Genomic DNA, 18,834 nt, shown 5'->3' on the forward strand with positions numbered 1-18,834 from the left:
ATGATTCTCAGCACTGCACCATCAATATACTTCGCATTTATGAAATAACATGAATGGTACAGTCTGTACAGAATATACTTGGAGGGGCTGAAATTCTTGCAGCAATCAAGAGCGCAGTGGTGTAATTCTTTAAGGATACATGGGATGAAAAATAGATGAGAAACAGTGAGCATCTTCCACAAAGCACCAGGCTGGAAGGAGAACAAGACCATGAAGTTTCTGGATCATCTCAAAGCAGCATGGTACTGCAAATGGGGTATTTGAATGAGCCAAACTAAGAAACAGCCACGCATGCCTCATGAGAGGTTCATGTTACAGAGAAGGCATTGTTTTTATTGAGGAAGTAGAGAGTGCAGTCTGAGCAGAAGGCACAGTAGCAATGTATGAACAGACCAACAAGACCAGCCATTAAATTGTCTGTGGAATGTCATAACTGTGTGGGGAAAGAGGAGGGATTTTGCTGTCCAAGTATCTTTGTTCTCACAGTGAAGATAAGAAGAATGCTTTAGTTCAGAAGAGGCTTGTGCTTTTGTGGCAGAAAGACTAGGGGTGAAATCCTAGCACCTTTGACGTCAATGGAACCAGGAAGTCACAGCAGGATTCTAGGGGTGTGTATGATTTGTATAGAGATTGTCTTTCTTGTCTGAAGCACTTGGGTTTGATCCAGTCATTTGCATAATTCAAGTGTGACACTTATAAACTGTCCGTTAAAACTGGGAGTAAAATGAAATGTATGGTGAGCTATGAACTGTTGAGTTCTTGCAGTGCGGCTCGTGGAATTTTGCTTGGTTTCTATAAACTTTGATCCAGCAGCAGTTATCTTTTAATAACTTTATTGATATATTTGAGTAACTCTCCTTGTGACTTACCAGTATCATGTACAAAAATAATAAAGTGATAGGGCCAAATACAGGCTTTCCCGTTGCTGAACTTGTCCCTAAAAAATTCTGCTTAGCTTAAATTCCTGATGAAATCATACAGATTTTGGAAAAACTGCCTACGTTTCCCCTCCTCACCCCCCAAAAAACCCTGTTGTTTTCTCTTGATCATATATAAGATTTACACATCCTTTGCATTCTTAAATGTTTTTCCATTCCTTCAGTATGTTTTGGGGTTTTTTTTAAGTATAATGGCTTTTTTTGTGGTTTATTTTATTCTACTAGTGCAATACAAAGACAGAACTTTGAAACAATTTAAAGATGTACAATGATGATCAGCTAAATGAAAGTCAATGCACTGAAGTAAGATACTGGTGTTCCTGGATTTTGTTCTCAGCAATAACACTGACCCTCTATGTCCTTGTGATGATCAGTTAGCTTCTCATTGCTTCAGTTTCCCTGTCTCATGGGATTTGAGATGAATTATTGTCAACCCTATTCTTCCACCTTACTCATGTTGAGTAGGACCTGGGAATGGGCAATAGGGGATGGATCACTTGATGATTACCTGTTCTGTTCATTCCCTCTGAATCACCTGACATTGGCCAATGTCGGAAGACAGGACACTGGGCTAGATGGACCATTGGTCTGACCCAGTCTGGCCGTTTTTATGTTATGACCTCACCATGCAAGTTTTGTTGTTGACATCAGTAGGATTGCCCTCGTAGGCCTTGATCCTGCACAGCACTTAAGCACGCATGTAACTTTGCTCAAGTGAACAGTCCTATCGAAGGACTACAGACGTGAGCCGAATGATGCATGTATTTGTGTTTTGCAAGATCAGGGCTATAGTGAAGTACAGTAATACTCAACAAGATCAAGATGTTTATACAGAACTTTTAAAGGTAAAAAGCTTAGTTTACGTGCTATAATTAATCTGACTTGTTGGAAAAGGGCATGTTTTGCAAACATGCAAAGTGCCTTAATTGACCACTGCATCATCTAAGCCTGCAAGTGCAGTTTGAGCCTGCAGCTTCCCTTTGGTAAATACTCACGTGCACTTAAATAGGTGGCCACTCTCCTAATCTGTCTGTTTTGCTCTCTTGCTTTAAGTGCTTGATGGGTTTTGCCTTCCTAAAGCCCCATCTCTGGCCATGTTCAAGTGCCAAATTGTACAGACTCTCGGCATTTCCATGCATAGCTTGGGCCCCTCTTGTTGAAAATGAAGCCTATTAAAATAATATGGATTTGTGTGAATATACATCCTCCTAAGTGGACAGAAGTCTGCAGGAAATAATAAATAGCCGAAAGAAATACAAGTTATTAAGTTGGTAGAATCCCCCTGAGCATTCTGTGTATTTTCTCAAATTCGGTTTCCTGAACCTGAGTGTATTTTCCCTTTGCCCAAGAAAGAATCGGTTGAATATAGAGCGCTCCAGTTTAAAGAACGTGTTCTCATAAGCAGTCTTCCTCTAAGGAAAAAGAAATTCTTCATTCTGGCCATCTGTGCTCTTCAAGAATACAAAGCAGACTCTCTTCTCGCTTTCACTCTTCCCGCAAATTACAATGAAATTGTGTTGTTCTTAATTGGGATGGATCTGTGAGGTAGATCAGAAAGCCAGATCTAACCTAACAATTCATAATACAGTTCAACAATCTCTCTAATGTGGCACTGCGGCATGAAGGGTGTATATGTTGCCTTTCTTTAGGAATGACTCAGGATATCATCTGCCAAGCATTTTTTATAATTTAAACATGATGGATACTTTGTTTGCCTTGGGTTTAAAAGATGTGGCTTTGTCTGTGAAGCACATCAGTGTAATTGAACTTTTCAGCTGATTTTATTCAATAGCTAATACAATGGGAAAGGAACACTTGCTTTACTAATAGTTAACCTCCCACATCTCCTTGAATGTCTTAAGTTTATTCAATAAACGTAAAATTAATAGGTCTAAGTGTGTCAGCCCCCAACTGAGTCTTTTTATCAATTATGTTCTAAACATGAATATTAAAGTAATTTGAGGCCAGCAATACTCTAATCTGTGCATTTTCCAGAAGATGCTGTATGGTGGTTGGTTTGTTTTTTTTAAAGTCAGATAATTGAATATGTTGGAAATGATAGAGCACAAAAAATAGAGCTGTCGTACAAATAAGCCGGGTCACTGGCAGTTTGAATTTGTAGCTGTGCCTCCGTTTGAAGTCGCAGCTTCTCGAACAGTCAAGCACTCAAATCTCACAGCTGGACTGCAAGCCGATTGTGCTGCAAATGTACACTGCCCAGTCAGAGGAAGGTGGCTTGTTTTTCCACTAGTTTTATTAGGCTGTTCCAAATGATATACTGTCATGATGCATCCTGCATTTTTTTTCGGATGAAGTGGACTGGGTCAGTTTCTGGGCTGCAAATAAATCTGTTCGATCTCTCATCAGACATTGACTTAAAAGAAAAATGTCATTGTGATAAATATTTGACGTTAAAAATGCTAATTTTACACATGGGATATTTGTACGTACAGAAAGAAACAGCAGCTCAATGAATTTGCAGTGTTGCTGTAGCTGTATTGGTTCCAGGATATTAGGCCATGTCTATACATACAGCTGAAGACCCTCTATGCCGACGAGAGAAGCTCTCCCACCGACATAGCGCTGTGCGCGGGAGCTCTTACGTTGGTGTAATTTAGGTCGCTTGGGGGTGGAATATTCACACCTCTGAGCGATGAAAATTTTGCCGACGTAGGCTGTAGTATAGACATGCCCTTTGAGACACAAGGTGGGTGAAGTAATATCTTTTATTGGACCAACTGCTGTTGGTGAGAGAGACAAGCTTCTGAGTTGCGAAGAGCTCTTCTTCAGGTCTGGGATAGGTATACAGAGTGACACAACTAAATACAAGGTGGCGCAGATTGTCTGGCGTAAGTAGTTAACACACATTCTAATCTAAGGAACCAAGGTGAAGTGACCCATTAACACCCCTGCAGTCATAAGACAAAAAAGGGGGGTTTAGTGGGTTACCGATTGTTGTAATAAGCCAAAATTCGAGTGTATTTATTTTTAAGACCCTGATTTTTAGTGTCTAGCAAAGTTATGAATTTAAACTCCCAGGCTTTTTCTTTTGAAGATTTCCTTTGAGGACAAGGACGGAGAGGTCAGATACCAAGTGATTGCTTTGTGAAAAGTGTTCGCCCACAAGTGATATAGTGTTTTTGTCTTATCTTTTTTTGTGAGAGTTCATTCAGTTGGTCCAATATAAGATATTACCTCCATCCACCTCATCTCTTTAATATCTTGGGACCAACACAGCAAAAACAACACTGCATATAACCTTAACATAGGCATTCTTGTATTGTTTCACTTGTTTTTGTAAAATTATCAAATCAAATAAACTGTTTTTTCCCCTGTGTGCTAATGATTCAAGCCTATAGCATTATCAGATTTCTGTCTGGGACAGTGTAGTTCCTGGTGGTTATTTTTCCTATCAAAAGCACTATGAGCTGAGAAGACAATTGATTAGTATGTTGAAACTAACAAAGGACAAATCACAAAATGTTCATATGCTTGATTTTTAGTTAAGAACCCCTAACATGTGGCTGCTGCTTTGATCCTCATCCAAACTGTCCAAACTTCTTGGGTCTGGAAAATTAAGCTGCAGGTCTAACAAAAACATGTTTTCTCTTGAGATTTCCAGTATTTCCTGTTTCTGATGATGCTAGAATGTCTGTCTGCTAGAACAGCCTATCGGGTGGCATTTTGGCACTTCTGATTCTGGTCTGTTTTGATAAAGTTGCCCTAATTGTAAGCTCAACAGTAAAAAAGTATGTGAAAGTTGACAAAATGTTACAATAATCTATAACCACAAATGTTGATGGAAAAATAGGTCAAGTTGTTTTCAATATTGAATGTTGTCAACAAGTGCAAGAAAACCAGACCAAGAGACTAAATTAGTCCAAACAAAAAAGGCCATGGTGATATTTTTCAAGGATTGTGTTAAGATCATATTTGGTAAAACAAGAAGCCGTGGAACCAGAAATTAATGAACCCAAATGGGTGTGTCAGGTATTGGGCCTAATTAGAGGACAAAATAATGAGGAGATGGGGTATTCCACCCTTCACTCTCTTTTTGGGTCCTGAAAGAGATTTTTGGGGGGGACGAAGTAAGGAAGAACAGACAGAGGCTACTGAAGCAGCCATCATGGCTGTCAAACCCACCATTTCCTGGGAACCCTGGACCTTCTTCATCCTGATTCTGAGATGTCCTGACTAGACCGAGCCAGAGAGATGGATCCAACCCTACCAGTTCCAGATGAATCCCGAACACCAGCAGAGATAAAACGGGGTTGGACTTTAACAATAGCATCTACAACAGCGGCTCCAGCCCATCTCAACTAACATCTTCTCTTTTCCCCACCAGGACAGTTATTACCATCTTTAATACCACCTAAGAGACTATCACACAAGGGATTTTCCCCTGTAAAGACTCTCTCCAGGGAAAGGGGTATTGGTAAAATAAAAAGTCATACTCAATAATTTACATTTAACTTGTTTCCCTTCTTTTATTTATTTTTTTTAACAAAAGGTTAAACGGATTTTTAATGGTGTGTTGGCTTAGGTACTAAGCAAGCTGAGGGGCCTCTATACCAAACCCCAAACCATGTTTAACACTTTTTAATGTTGGATAGTGACTGGATTTATGTTAATATATTTGGGCCATATATTTCATCTAAATTAATACAATGAGTCCCAGATGGGAGTGCAGAGGTGCGCTAAAATGAAAAATAATTTACATTTTTTTAAAATTCAAGCCTCCAAATAAATCTTTGGCTTGAGGTATGGTTGTTACTTTATCCCAACTGGTTCGGCTTCCTTCACCTAACTTCACTTCCTTGGTCCCTAAGAAGTATCTGTAAATAATTTCTAAATGGGAACAGAATGAAAAATCAAATATAGTTTGTAAATAACAAACAAGAAACTCACCTCAACAGAAATGGAATTTTCCTTAATGAAGGTAGGTTTTCAGGTTGAAACACTGAACATTCTTTCATACCTATGTTCACTACTTATGGGTTATCTACCATAGCCTGCCTTTGTACTATAACTGGGCATAAACACCATCAGGAATTGTATCTTTTAAATGGATGCAGACTACATTTCCAGTTTTTCGTTTTAGCATTTAAATTATTGTCACCAATAACTAAAGATCTGCATGACTGTCTTTGAGTGACGTTTTAATGCCATAGAATCAACTGTGCTATTGATTATTAATACTGCTATTTTTGGTTTGTTTCAGGGATTATCGGGAATAACAAGGCCATAGGAAAATACATCACAACGATGATCTTTTTATATTTTGCCTGCCTCCTGCCATCCATTGCATTTGGTTCCCTAAATGATGAAAACACAAGAGGAGTTATTGGTGAGCTTATCAGAGTTGCTTTATGTCTGTTTGGGGGAAATAACGAAATAAGCAAGATCTGGTGGAGGAGATGCCGGTAAGGACTTCTTTTCCAGTAACCATATGGACAGTTGTGCTCCGACCTTATTTCTCTTAATAGATTAAAAAAACGAATCTGTATCTATATACAAACTTTTCTGGTATCCCTGGGTGCATAGACAAGTACACACCTAATTATTGGGTTCTGTGCTACCCGTGTTGCAATGACAGTAAAGGTAATCCCATGCACAGGGTTGTAAGTCCACACTTGCCATGCGTTTGTATGACATCTAACACAATGGGGCTCCGCTCCTGACTGGGGCTTGGGGTGGCTATTGTAATACAAATAACTAGCCTGGTGGAAGACATTTGCGTACTCTTCTAGTATCACCCAACCTAGCCCCGCTGTCGGCCTGATTCATCTTTGCACTGAGGCCCCTTGACACTTTGCTTGTAATTCAACAGCAGTTTAGTGTAGATGAGACTCCAGCCCTGTTTTGTCTACTTCTTATGTATGAAAAATTGCTCCTTGCTTCACTTTAAAACAGTGGTTCTCAAACTATGGGGTGTGCCTCCCAAGGGAGGTGCAGGAACGTGTCAAGGAAGGCGCAAGCGGCACGTGTTTTTGGTTTTTTTAAGCGCTCCAGCTGTCAGCCCCGCGCAGCTCGGACTGTCAGCCCCAGGAGACCGGGGCTCATGCAGAAGGGCCATGCACACCGGGGAGGCAGGGGGAAGGGATGAAGGTGACAACCGGAGCCCCGTTGCCTTGGGCTGACAGCCGGAACCCCACTACTCGGGTTCAGGCTCTCCTCCCCTCTTCCCCCTTCACTCCCCCAGTCCCTCCCCAGGAGGCAGTGGCAGGTCTCCAGCTGTCAGCCCTGGGGTGGCAGCAGCAGCAGTGAAGCAGAGAGGTTGGCAATGGGGCACTAAGTCTGCTGTGTCAATTCGTCAGTATCACTTTGCCACCCTTATTTTTGCACTGCTGCTGCTGCTGGCGCGGCACTGCCTTCCGAGCTGTGCACCCAGCCAGGAACCACGGCTCTCCGCTCTGCTTGGCCGGCAATGGATGTACATACGTGTGGGGGGGGGGGAAGGGGGGCACAAACGATTACAGACACTAAGAAGGGGGATGCAATCAAATAAGTTTGAGACCCACTGCTTTAAAAAAAATCCCTCTGCTCCCCATGTGAAAGGGCAGTTGCCTGGGATCCCAAGTCTCCCTTTAGACTATTAATGTAAGTTTGGTTATGTACCATCGATTTGAATTCCCTAGTAATGATTGTGCCCTTTGTGTATTAACTGCTATCTGTGGGTAGTCCCTTGTTTGAATAGTCTTACTCTCAGTATGTGCTGTTAGTGGCCAGCATTCATGACTTGGGTGGTTTACATTAGTGCAATAATAATCTAGCTGATCATTTGTAAATACTTGGTCTTCAAAAAGACATTTTTTCATTATTTTTAGATGTGCAGAAGACAATTGTTGGCCAGTGTATCGGTGGACTTCTTTATGCTCTGTTTTCAGGGCAGCCTCTAGTTGTACTCTTAACCACGGCTCCTTTAGCCTTGTACATCAATGGTAAGTTTACCAAAGCATATTGCGGATGGAGGAGAACATACTGCACTCAGAATCGGTGAGATGACACACTCGGAGAGCCTTGCATTCTTTAGAGCTGCACTAAGTAAATCTATCCTAGGCCTACAGCTACACGAAGCTAAACGTTACAGACCTGCTTTCAGCCCTGCAAAAGGGATTTAGGGAGTGTTGTTTCAGTGAGATTTCTAAATGGAAAAAAGTATACAGTTTTTTTTTTTTTTAATGAGAATAAAATTGAATTTCCATGGGATGTTTTTTGTTCTCACTTGGGAATAAATATTTGTAGGCATTGAGGATCGGGGACTGCAATATGCGTCCTTAATACATAATCCTGATCTGGTGTGATGAGTGGATTTTCAGCAATGGCTAACCAGTGAGAGTAGCCTTTGTTTTTTGTTTTTGTTTTTTTAGCTGAAGGTACAGGGTAGTTGGATCCACCAGCATTTGCATTATAGGTCCAATAAGTCAAATTACAGTGGGGTGGTTTGGTGGCTTAACTCTCCACTAGAGAGATACTTACTACTTGGCTACCTTCAAAAGAAACATTTGAACAGTCTTTCCCTCCCCTCCCTCCCCTGACCCCCGTATCATTCTTTAAATATTGGTACTGACATTATGTTAATACTGTTTTGACTGGTCCTCTGCTTGTGCTGAGCTACCAGTGCTCATTAACAAGAACCAATTGGATGTTCAGATGTGCTCTATCAGATTTGGTTACACGGTACCTAGAAAATTCAACAGCAGCCAAATGGTCAAGATATGTAATGCAGGACCTCTCTCTCTCTCTTCCTTTCCTGTGGGCGTTAAACCTCCCTTTAGATTTGGAACAGTCCATAGTGTTGACAGATGGAGTCGAAACTATTGCCCGTTCATTGCATTTAAACGAATTAGTGCTTTAGCCAAATACAAGTTATTGGGCTCAGTACAAGGGTAACTGGATGAAATTTAATGGCCTGTGACATACAGGTCAGACTTGGTGATCTAATGGTCCCTTGTGACTTGAAACTCAATAAATCTGAATGGTTTAGATATAAAATCTTAAAAACATGAATCCACCACCGAATGTTTTACTGTTGTTGCAGTGATCCGGGGGATCTGTGATGACTACAGCTTGGATTTTAGTGCTTTCTACGCCTGGATTGGACTGTGGAACAGTTTTTTCCTTGTGCTGTATTCTCTCTTTAACTTCAGTCTTGTAATGAAGCTCTTTAAAAGGTACCTCTTCCTTTTTTTCAAGGGAAGTCCCATTTTGATTATATTATTCAGCAAACAGAAAATCATACGTTCCAGAAGTTCCTAATTGTGAACTTGCTATAAAATCTATGGGCTTGTCTACATGAACGATTAGTTTGCAGCAAGCTGGGGTATGAACTGAACCCAAGCTACTCTGCCATGGACTGATTTTCCATGTGGACCTTGCTGATGTGCATTAACGGTTCATTAATGAGCTTTGATCTAGTCCTGTTTCAAAGAGGACTAAATCAAAGCACATTAATGAACTGTTAATATGCATCAGCAGGGTCTGCAGGGACCGTTAGTCTTCAGAATGGTGGTGCACTATAGATTCGTACCCCCACGTTCAGCAAACTAAATGTCATGTAAACAAGATCTGTGTTACAAAACTAGAATACTCTCAACTGAGAATATATAGTTTTGGTTTTGGACAGTATGTGCTCATTCCAGTTTTTAGTACTTCTGTTTGCAAGATGTTTTCAAGACTTGCTAGTTCTATCACCCAAATCAGTGTTTAACTAAAATCTGTGCACTGGCCTCATAAAATAACAAGTTGATTAATATATTGGGGGGTATTCAGACTTTGTCACTCTGACCATATTAATCCATGGGAGCTTTTTTTTTTTTTTTTTGTAGATCAACAGAAGAAATCATTGCACTTTTTATATCGATCACATTTGTGCTTGATGCACTCAAAGGGATTATTAAAGGTAAGCACTGAAAGAAGGTGGTATTTTTCAGTTCTGATCCACGCTTAGTTTTACTGTAGAAAGACAGTAACTAGATTCCAACCATAAATTCAGTTTCTTTTCAATGCAAACCATGCTATAGAACTCCCAGCAAAATGTGATTTGCAGTATACACAGCATTTGGTGTCTATTAAGTATTCATTAAGGGTCTTCAGTTTTTCTAAACTGTGTTGATGGGAAGATGATTCATGACCAGGTTTTATTTTGGATATGTAGGCTGTTTATAGACACTCTTGTTTCAGCTGTTCTGTTAGGATCAGAGACTAAAATCGAAAGGAGAAGGTGCAATTTAATGACACTGTAGAAATTTTTGCTTCCTGCCACCCACGTACATTTTACTGAACCGTTTCGTTTCTCTTTCAAAGCTCTGTTCAACAAAAATTCGCCATCATTTTAGATTCATCCTCCCTTCCGCCATCAATAGCACAGTGAACTTTGGGGCAAGTGGGGCATAACTTAACTTAACTTAAGGTGGGGAAAAATCCTTAACCCTTTGAGTAAGCAACCTGGGCTCTGAAGCCCACATCAGTTGTACTGGACTATGTGAAAGCTGGTCCTTGCAGTCTATGCCCGGGCTGAAGGGATGTAAAATGCAGAGTGCTCTAAAGTGTTGTGCTCTGGCTGCCCTGTGTAGATCCTGCTGGTGCACTCTAAAAGGTACCTAGAGCACATTAACTTAGTCCTGTTTGAAACAGGACGTCCTCAATGCAAACTAGGTACCGTTTAGATTGCGCTATGTGGAGCAGGTCGAGCTCAGCCCCTCTGAAAATCGCCAGGGTTCACCTCCAGCCAGACCTTAACTGCGCAGTGCCCCAGAGCCCTCTATACACAAGGCACCACGAGACTGCTGGGTAACGTAAAGACCCTCCGCCTGTGGCCATATACGGAGGGAGACCCACACAGATGACTTCAGAATGAGCTGCCATACCAGTCCAGCTCCCTTAAAGGGAAACATACAGGTTTGCAGCAAATGCCTGTCAGGATGCACCTAAAGGAAGCGTTTCTGGTCTCTCCGCCAAACCAGTCACAGTTCCTGGTTTCTCTGCTGTACACCTCTGCAGTGTTGGACCTTGGGTAAGCGTAACAAAGCTCCTGCAGTCTTTACCTTCACCAGACGCAGGCAACAGGATGGGGCATGAACAAGAGAGAATCATAGAAGGTTGAGGTTGGAAGAGACCTCAAGAGGTCATCTAGTCCAACCCCCTGCTCAAAGCAGGACCAACATCCACTAAATCATCCCAGCCAGGGCTTTGTCAAGATGGGCCTTATAAACCTCTGAGGATTGAGATTCCACCACCTCCCTAGTTAACGCATTCCTGTGCTTCACCACCCTCCTAGTGAAAAAGATGAAAGCTCCTTGCAGAAACTGCATGCTAAAGGCAGTGTTCCTTTTGCCTTGCCTTGAAAACACTTTGAATGAGGGATTAGCTGATGTTATTACCCTCCCTCTCTCCTACCCCCCCACCCGGCTTTTTTTTTTTTTTTTTTTTTTTTTTTTGCCTGATACTAACAGGGCAAAAGGGGTTTTGAGTTCTGCTGCCTTGAATCCTTTATAATTAAGGTGGTCCCATGGTGTGATTTGTAGTTCTTAGAACCTGCAGGCTCTGCTCTTTATTGCACACTCAAAAAGTACTTAAAAAAACATTATTCAGGCTGCAAAATGAAGCACTGAAAAGTTAGGAAATGCCAGAATTAGGGTTGCTTGAGCAATGTTAATTTGGCCTCTTGTGCACATGCATTATGATACAGTCTTCAATTGCATGACCACGGACTACTTTATCGATAGGACCCCGGCCTAATTCAGAGCACAGGATGGGTTGTGCTCACTCAGAGATGAGCTCTTCCGTATTTTTTCTCCTCATTGTACAATGTGTGGCCCCAGGCCTTATTTACTGCACACCATTCAACCTGCTCTGAAGACCGAATTATTAACTTACCATTTTCTATGGTGCTGATAACTGTAGTTTCCGAGTGCTTCACAAACGTTAATTAAAGAGTTCTACCCCCATTTTACAGATGAGGAACTGAGGTACGCAGAGATTGAGGTCCAAAGTATCCACTATTTTGGGGTGCCCAATTTCATGCCTAGTACCTGATTTTTCAGAGCACTTAGCATTTTACAGCATTTCGGTGTTGAAAGGTCAGCTCCCATTGATGTCAATTGCAGCTGTGAGTGCTCAGCACTTCTGCAAATCAGACTCTAGGGTCTCAAGCAGATCACCCAGAAAATGAGGAACATGCAATTAGTGATCACCTGTGGCATATTGGGTTGTAAGTGACTTGACTAGCATCACACACAAACTCTGACAGATTCAGGGATAGACTCCAGTTCTATGCAGGACACCCTCGAGACCTGTACAACACTCGCCCCCATTAAAAATAAAACAAAAAAACCCAATTCCCCTCTGCTACTTGAACTAATGGAGTAACCGATAGTAGTCACTGTCATCATCTGTGGATCAGAACTAAAAGGGGGTTCACGGATATTTGCTGACAGCAGAGGAATGATGAGTCATGAAGCCTAGGTTCCATTCCAGGCACTGGGGGGAAGTGATCTAATGGGCACAGACTCTTCTGCCCTTTTTGTCCTCTCTTGTCCTACTGTTTCTTCCCCATCCCCAGATATGCATCTGATGAAGTGGGTATTCACCCACGAAAGCTTATGCTCCAATACATCTGTTAGTCTTAAAGGTGCAACGGGACTCTCTGTTGCTTCCCCATCCCTTGCTTCCCATCCCCTCACCTAACCAGTCCCAGTCTCCACTCCTCAGGCTTCTCATCCCAAGCCAGTCTCCTTGCCCAGTAAATCCTAGTCTCACCCCTTTGGACTTTTCCCTCCCCACCAGCTCCTCATCCAATCTCTCTCTTCCCAGCCTCCAGTCATCCCCTCTTCTGACCACATTCCCCATCCCTGCTTGCTTCCAGTCCCAGTCTCCCTCTCTGTGCTTCGCATCCAATCTGTGCTGTTATCCACTCAGTTTCTTGTCCAGTGTCTTTGCCCAGCCAATACCATTTCTTCCCCTGCAAACTGGCTCCTCCCCATGGGATACACTGATAGATACTCCCAGGCTCCTTGACCAGCCGCTCCCAGTTCCAGTCTGCCATCCCAGCCCACTGGTTCCCAGTCTCTCTCTCTCTCTCTCTCTCTTTCTCTCTCTCCTTTGTTTTCTGTTTCAATCTCCAACCCCCCCACTCCAAATTCTCCCTGCCAGCCTCTGGTCCCAGTCTACTCCCTCTGCTCCCTCCCTTGCAGGTATGTCTCTTGTTCCTTCTGTGTTCAAAGCAGGCAGCGTCCTCCTCCATGTTGTCTGGGCTCAGTGGGGGAGAGGGGGCACTGACTGTATAGGAAAGGCATGTTCCCTGCTCTCAAGTTGAATGCTTGGTCCACAGCAGCCCAGAACTAGAATTGCAGGGAAAGCCCTGCTTACCCCCTGGCTGGAGCATGCCCAATGCAGACAGAATCTTCAGGGAATTTATATGCAAAGCAGAAACAAATTTCAACTTAGCACATGTGAACTGCAGTTTTTAAATGGCTTATACCTTGGCCAAATGTAGGCAGATTTTCCCAGAGATGCCAAAAGGCACATCCTTTGCCAAACTTCAAGTCCTTGCTCCAAAGCATGGGGGCACTAGTGCTTCGCAAAGTAAATGTTCAACAAAATGTATTTTCCCCCCAGCCTCATTCTCAGAATGGCTGAACCATTTTGGCTGAAATTTTCCAAAAGAAATTCAGCCTGATGCAGACAAGCAACAATTAAAACTTCCGCCCCAATGGTTAACATTTGGCAAAGTTTTTTATAATCAGCTGAAACCAGAGTCTTATAATGGGGTGGTATCAGGCAAATTTAATATTGGGCAGTGCTACCAGCCCCACCTATAACAGATGTAGACATCCCAAGGTCAGCTTTCAGCCTGGGCCATGGGAGTTTAGGAGCACAGCGCTTTCACATTAAAGGACGTTCTGCATTAGAATGTGTTTAAAACTGTCATGCTCCTAACTGCCAAACTCCATGAGTATTACTGGCTTTTCTAAGTGCAGCCTGTTACACTCTTCCAAATATCTGTCTCCCCGTCTCCTTGGATATTTAGGTTCACCATTGCTATCCCCCCTCTGAGATGGGTTGATTTTACTACAGTATGAAAAAGCCACACGTGTGTCCAGTATACCATATTGAACGTTGGAAGGGTGTGGGCAGAATCACTAAAATGAGGCTTTCACAGACCCTTTTGATCCTTTGTAAATTCTCCTGTGGACTGACCGAGTGATGATACCCGGGGGTTATGAGAGGCTGCATGGACTCCGGACTACAGGACCTGGATCCAGAGGCTGCAGAGTTCTAATCCTGACTCCTGCTTGCTCCATAAACCCAGCAAAACACTTGACTTTTCTATGTCAGTTTTTGCCTATCTTATTATTGAGGGACAGTCATAGAATCATGGAATATTAGGGTTGGAAGGGACCTCAGGAGGTCATCTAGTCCAACCCCCTGCTCAAAGCAGGACCAATCCCCAACTAAATCATCCCAGCCACGGCTTCATCAAGCCTGACCTTAAAAACCTCTAAGGAAGGAGATTCCACCACCTCCCTAGGTAACCCATTCCAGTGCTTCACCACCCTCCTAATGAAAAAGTTTTTTCCTAATATCCACTAAACCTCCCCCACTGCAACTTGAGACCATTACTCCTTGTTCTATCATCTGCTACCACTGAGAACAGTCTAGATCCATCCTCTTTGGAACCCCCCTTCAGGTAGTTGAAAGCAGCTATCAAATCCCCCCACATTCTTCTCTTCTGCAGACTAAATAATCCCAGTTCCCTCAGCGACTTCTCATAAGTCATGTGCCCCAGCCCCCTAATCATTTTTGTTGCCCTCCGTTGGACTCTTTCCAATTTTTCCACATCCTTCTTGTAGTGTGGGGCCTAAAACTGGACACAGTACTCCAGTAGTCATGTGGCTCGGGAGATCAGAAGATTTTCAGCATGCTGGCAGGTTGCATAGCACATCAGCTGGCAGACACTACGCTGCTATGCCATTCCTGCTACCCTAAAAGCATTCTGTCAGGGAGTGCATCCAGCAACGCACTGCTCCCAAGGAAGCTCATGTTTGTTCCTTAATTTGCTAAGCCATGTTGCTTTTATATATGCTTTGCATATATAAAATATGCCGGAAATTAGAGAGAGGGGTATTATCACATATCAAACACATGCATTCTTCTTACTATCCTAGTGACAGTTGTTTTCAACTCATGGCCCAACCACCTAAGCCATGCTTCTGTTTGATCTTGACATTTGCACTCTACAGGAAATGGTTCTGTAACAGCTGAAGCAAACAACAAAGGTGAACTAGAGGGAACAGAGGAACTAGAAATTAAACTGCCTTCTGGGACAGTTCAGTTTAAAGCCTACAACCTGCTAGTTTAAAGTGTTTTCTCTATTGAATTTGTGCAAAGAACTTGGCTGTTCTGTAGTGTCTCTGAAAAGACTGTTTAGCATGCAGCAACTGAATATTAAACACTAAATCCTTGCTACATTGCAGACTGATCTATCCAACTGCCAATCATTCCAATCAGCACACCCATTACAATAAGTAAAATACGGATGAAAAATCAGCTACATTTCCCCAACATTTAATCCAAAGTGAATACATATCATCTAACTGCTACATTTAAGTAAAATGTGAAGTGACACAAATCAGTAACAGTCTTGACATTTATGTTAAGGTCTATGCTCCATTCTAAACCTACTCTGTTGTGTTCAGGTATTACTGTAGTGCCGAATGTGAAATCACTTACTGTTCCCAGAACATCTATGGTAACTAGACCAACAGGATGACTTAAAATGTCAGCATTATTTTGAATTTCTTGGCCTTTTTTTCTTTTCTTGGATCTGAACCTTGTCAGTCGTCATCAAGGCAAAGAGTGTTTATTTCCATCGGGTTAACAGTCAGTTGGGAATAACTGAGGCTGTTAGAGATCTTTAACCCCAGCCGGCTATTAATCCTCCTGAATTATTGCCATTGCTATTATTGGGAGTGTCCTTTAATGGTCAGAGCAGTAGACTGCAGGTCAAAACTTCTGGGTTCTGTTTACAACTCCAGCACTGACTTTCTGCCTAGTCATTTCAGCACTCTGTGCCTCAGTTTACCGATCTGTAAAATGGGCATAACAATATCTACTTTACAGGGGTGTTGCAAGTGTAATTAATGCAATAGAATATTCTGAGATCCTCAGAGGAGATGTGCTATTGAAATGCCAAGTGTTGTTATAATCGAGGTATTATTTAATACCTTTGTGATCGCTTTCCTGCTGAGTTTCTGAAGTCGTCGTCGTGCAATGTGCCTGAGAGATCACTGGCATTGACTTCTGGCTGTACTAGGCATTGCCGGGATATATAATGGCTAGATAGTACGTTATCCAATCAGATTTCAGACCTCTACTTTAGGAAAACTCCAGGGATGGTTCAAAATTTCAGAATCATCCAATCCAAAGGGTTGGCCTTTATTATTAAAAGAAAACTAGCAAGACAATTTTTGCCCAAAATGCTGTTCCTCAGAAAAATAAGGTATGCATTAACCTAAAGCCACTAGAAAAGTAATAATAGTCCAAGAGAAACTTATTGTAATAAATATTCTCCTGCCGTGTTTGCTGCATTGCAGAATTGTGTAATTGCATTAGAAGCTCACTGAAACTGACAGTGAAAGTCATTCTAGCAACAAAAGCAAAATGTTCAATGTCAAATCTGAGAAATTTAACAGATAGAACATGAATTATGCAAATTATTTGATTTTTTTTTTTTAACATGCTAGTTGTAGCCTGAGTAATTAAACTTATTTTAAAAATACACATCCAGGTAGCAAACTGAGACCTTTGTTATTGCACAACTATTTGCTTGCTTTACAATTATCACTTATCCACTCCTTTGTCTGGAGAGGAGGGATAGCTCAGTGGTTTGAGCATTGGCCTGCTAAACCCAGGCTTTTGTGAGTTCAATCCTTGAGGGGGCCATTTAGGGATCTGGGGCAAAATCAGTACTTGGTCTTACTAATGAAGGCAGGGGGCTGGACTCCATGACCTTTCAAGGTCCCTTCCAGTTCTAGGACATACGACCATTAATTTATTTATCCACCTATTGCATTTTATAACCTAGATTGTCAACTCTTTAGGAAATCTTTTTACTGCCTGTTTGTGCAGTAGTGCCCAGCGCAGTGGAGTCCTGTTCTTTGTCTGGTGCCCCAAGACACTATTGTAATAGCAATAGTATTAACCTGGGAGTCATTAAAATGGCACTGTAGTTAAGAGGGTCATAACAACATTTGGGTAGGCTCTCAAGCAGAAATTAAAAGTTAGCTCCATGCTCCTATGGAAGTAGAGCTGGTCAAAAAAATGCCAATTCTATTTCATGGGATTTTTTTTTTCTATAAAAACTTTATAGTTTTTGTGGAAAAACTGAAACCTAAAACTGAAAAAAAAAATGTGGTTTTTAAAAACCATTTTCAGGAAAAACGTTCAGTTTCTGGAAACCAAAATATCACCCCAAAATTTTCATTTTCTGGGTTTTCATCAACCCGGGAAAGTTTTGAGAAAAATGTCTGCCAAAATGTTTATCATTTAAAAAAAAAAAACTTTCAACGTTAAAAAATATTTTGACGAAAACATTTCAGCCAGGTTGACACGCAACTTCAAGGTCTCCTAAGTCCCGTTCCACTTTTGTTGGCTGACTTTCTCCACAGTGGCTGGCACGTATCTCTCCCCTTAATTGACTTCCTTTTCCATTGCTCCTCTCCTCCTGGCTGGTTGCTGTCTTTTATCTTCCTCTTCGTCCACTACCCTTTCCTGGCTGCCTCTTTGATTAATGAGTTTCCCAGACTCTTGCTCATCACATCATCTGAGACCAGGGCATCTTCCATCAAGTATGGTCAGACCCATCCAGGACCAAACCTTCCAGAAGTATTCCTCTAATACTATTTTGATTTTAATTATAGAATGGAATAACATATTTACAGCAGCTACTCTGTTCTGTCAATATTTAGCTGCGGTCTCTTTAATGTAGATTATCTCACTATGTATTTTATGGACCTTATGAAGTATTATAGGGTATTTAACTTGGATAGTTATAGCAGGCCTGTTTGCGTTTATCATTTATTGAGGTAAATTTTTAAGCTCGTTATGGTAGGCCTGATAAACCATAATATCTCAATGCATTTTGCAAATTCAGATGTGGAGCATGTTTACAAATGTATTATCTCCCAGTTAATTTGTCTGTCCTATAAAACCGAACTTGGACATCTTTGCACTAGTGAGTGTAGGAAAGTACTTACTGCATGTTCATAATAGTAACTTTCCTGAGTATACTCTACCTTGGATGTTTTCAGTTGTTGCCAAGTGCATATTTTTAGCATACTAGAGCAAGAAATGGCCACAGTTTACTTCTTTACATTTAAAGCCATGATTCAGTGCATGGAGCAAAACCAGGTAACAATATGAGGATGGGGAGGGGGGCGGACTTACATTTCTGTACTCTAACTTACAAATGGCCTAACTATTTTCTTAAATTTATAAAACAAGCTACGTTTCGTGCACAACTGAATTATAAACTCCTAATAATCTGGTTTCTCTTACCTTCAGTAGTGTGAATGGTGCTATTAGAGTACTAGACTACGCACAAGTATCAGAGGGGTAGCTGTGTTAGTCTGAGTCTGTAAAAAGCAACAGAGGGTCCTGTGGCACCTTTGAGACTAACAGAAGTATTGGGAGCATAAGCTTTCGTGGGTAAGAACCTCACTGACTTGCATCTGAAGAAGTGAGGTTCTTACCCACGAAAGCTTATGCTCCCTATACTTCTGTTAGTCTCAAAGGTGCCACAGGACCCTCTGTTGCTTTTTATAGACTATGCACAGACGCTGAGTTCCTGTGTTCCCGGGGGGACGTGCTCCACTCTCGCTCCACCCCAGGCCTT

At 41.8% G+C, this 18,834-nt stretch overlaps 1 protein-coding gene across 4 annotated transcripts in view; it reads left to right on the top strand.

Annotated features, from left to right (window-relative positions):
• Positions 1-18,834, top strand: part of SLC4A11 (solute carrier family 4 member 11) — a 172,388-nt gene that overhangs the window by 121,500 nt on the left and 32,054 nt on the right. For all 4 annotated transcript variants that reach the window (XM_054028839.1, XM_054028837.1, XM_054028838.1 and 1 more), the window contains exons 10-13: positions 6,160-6,285; positions 7,766-7,879; positions 8,980-9,112; positions 9,767-9,840. In XM_054028839.1, coding sequence (XP_053884814.1) covers positions 6,160-6,285; positions 7,766-7,879; positions 8,980-9,112; positions 9,767-9,840 — 447 coding nt within the window. The remainder of the gene's footprint in view (positions 1-6,159; positions 6,286-7,765; positions 7,880-8,979; positions 9,113-9,766; positions 9,841-18,834) is intronic.

Source organism: Malaclemys terrapin, chromosome 5, assembly GCF_027887155.1.
Source record: "Malaclemys terrapin pileata isolate rMalTer1 chromosome 5, rMalTer1.hap1, whole genome shotgun sequence".
Classification (NCBI taxonomy): Eukaryota; Metazoa; Chordata; order Testudines; family Emydidae; genus Malaclemys; species Malaclemys terrapin.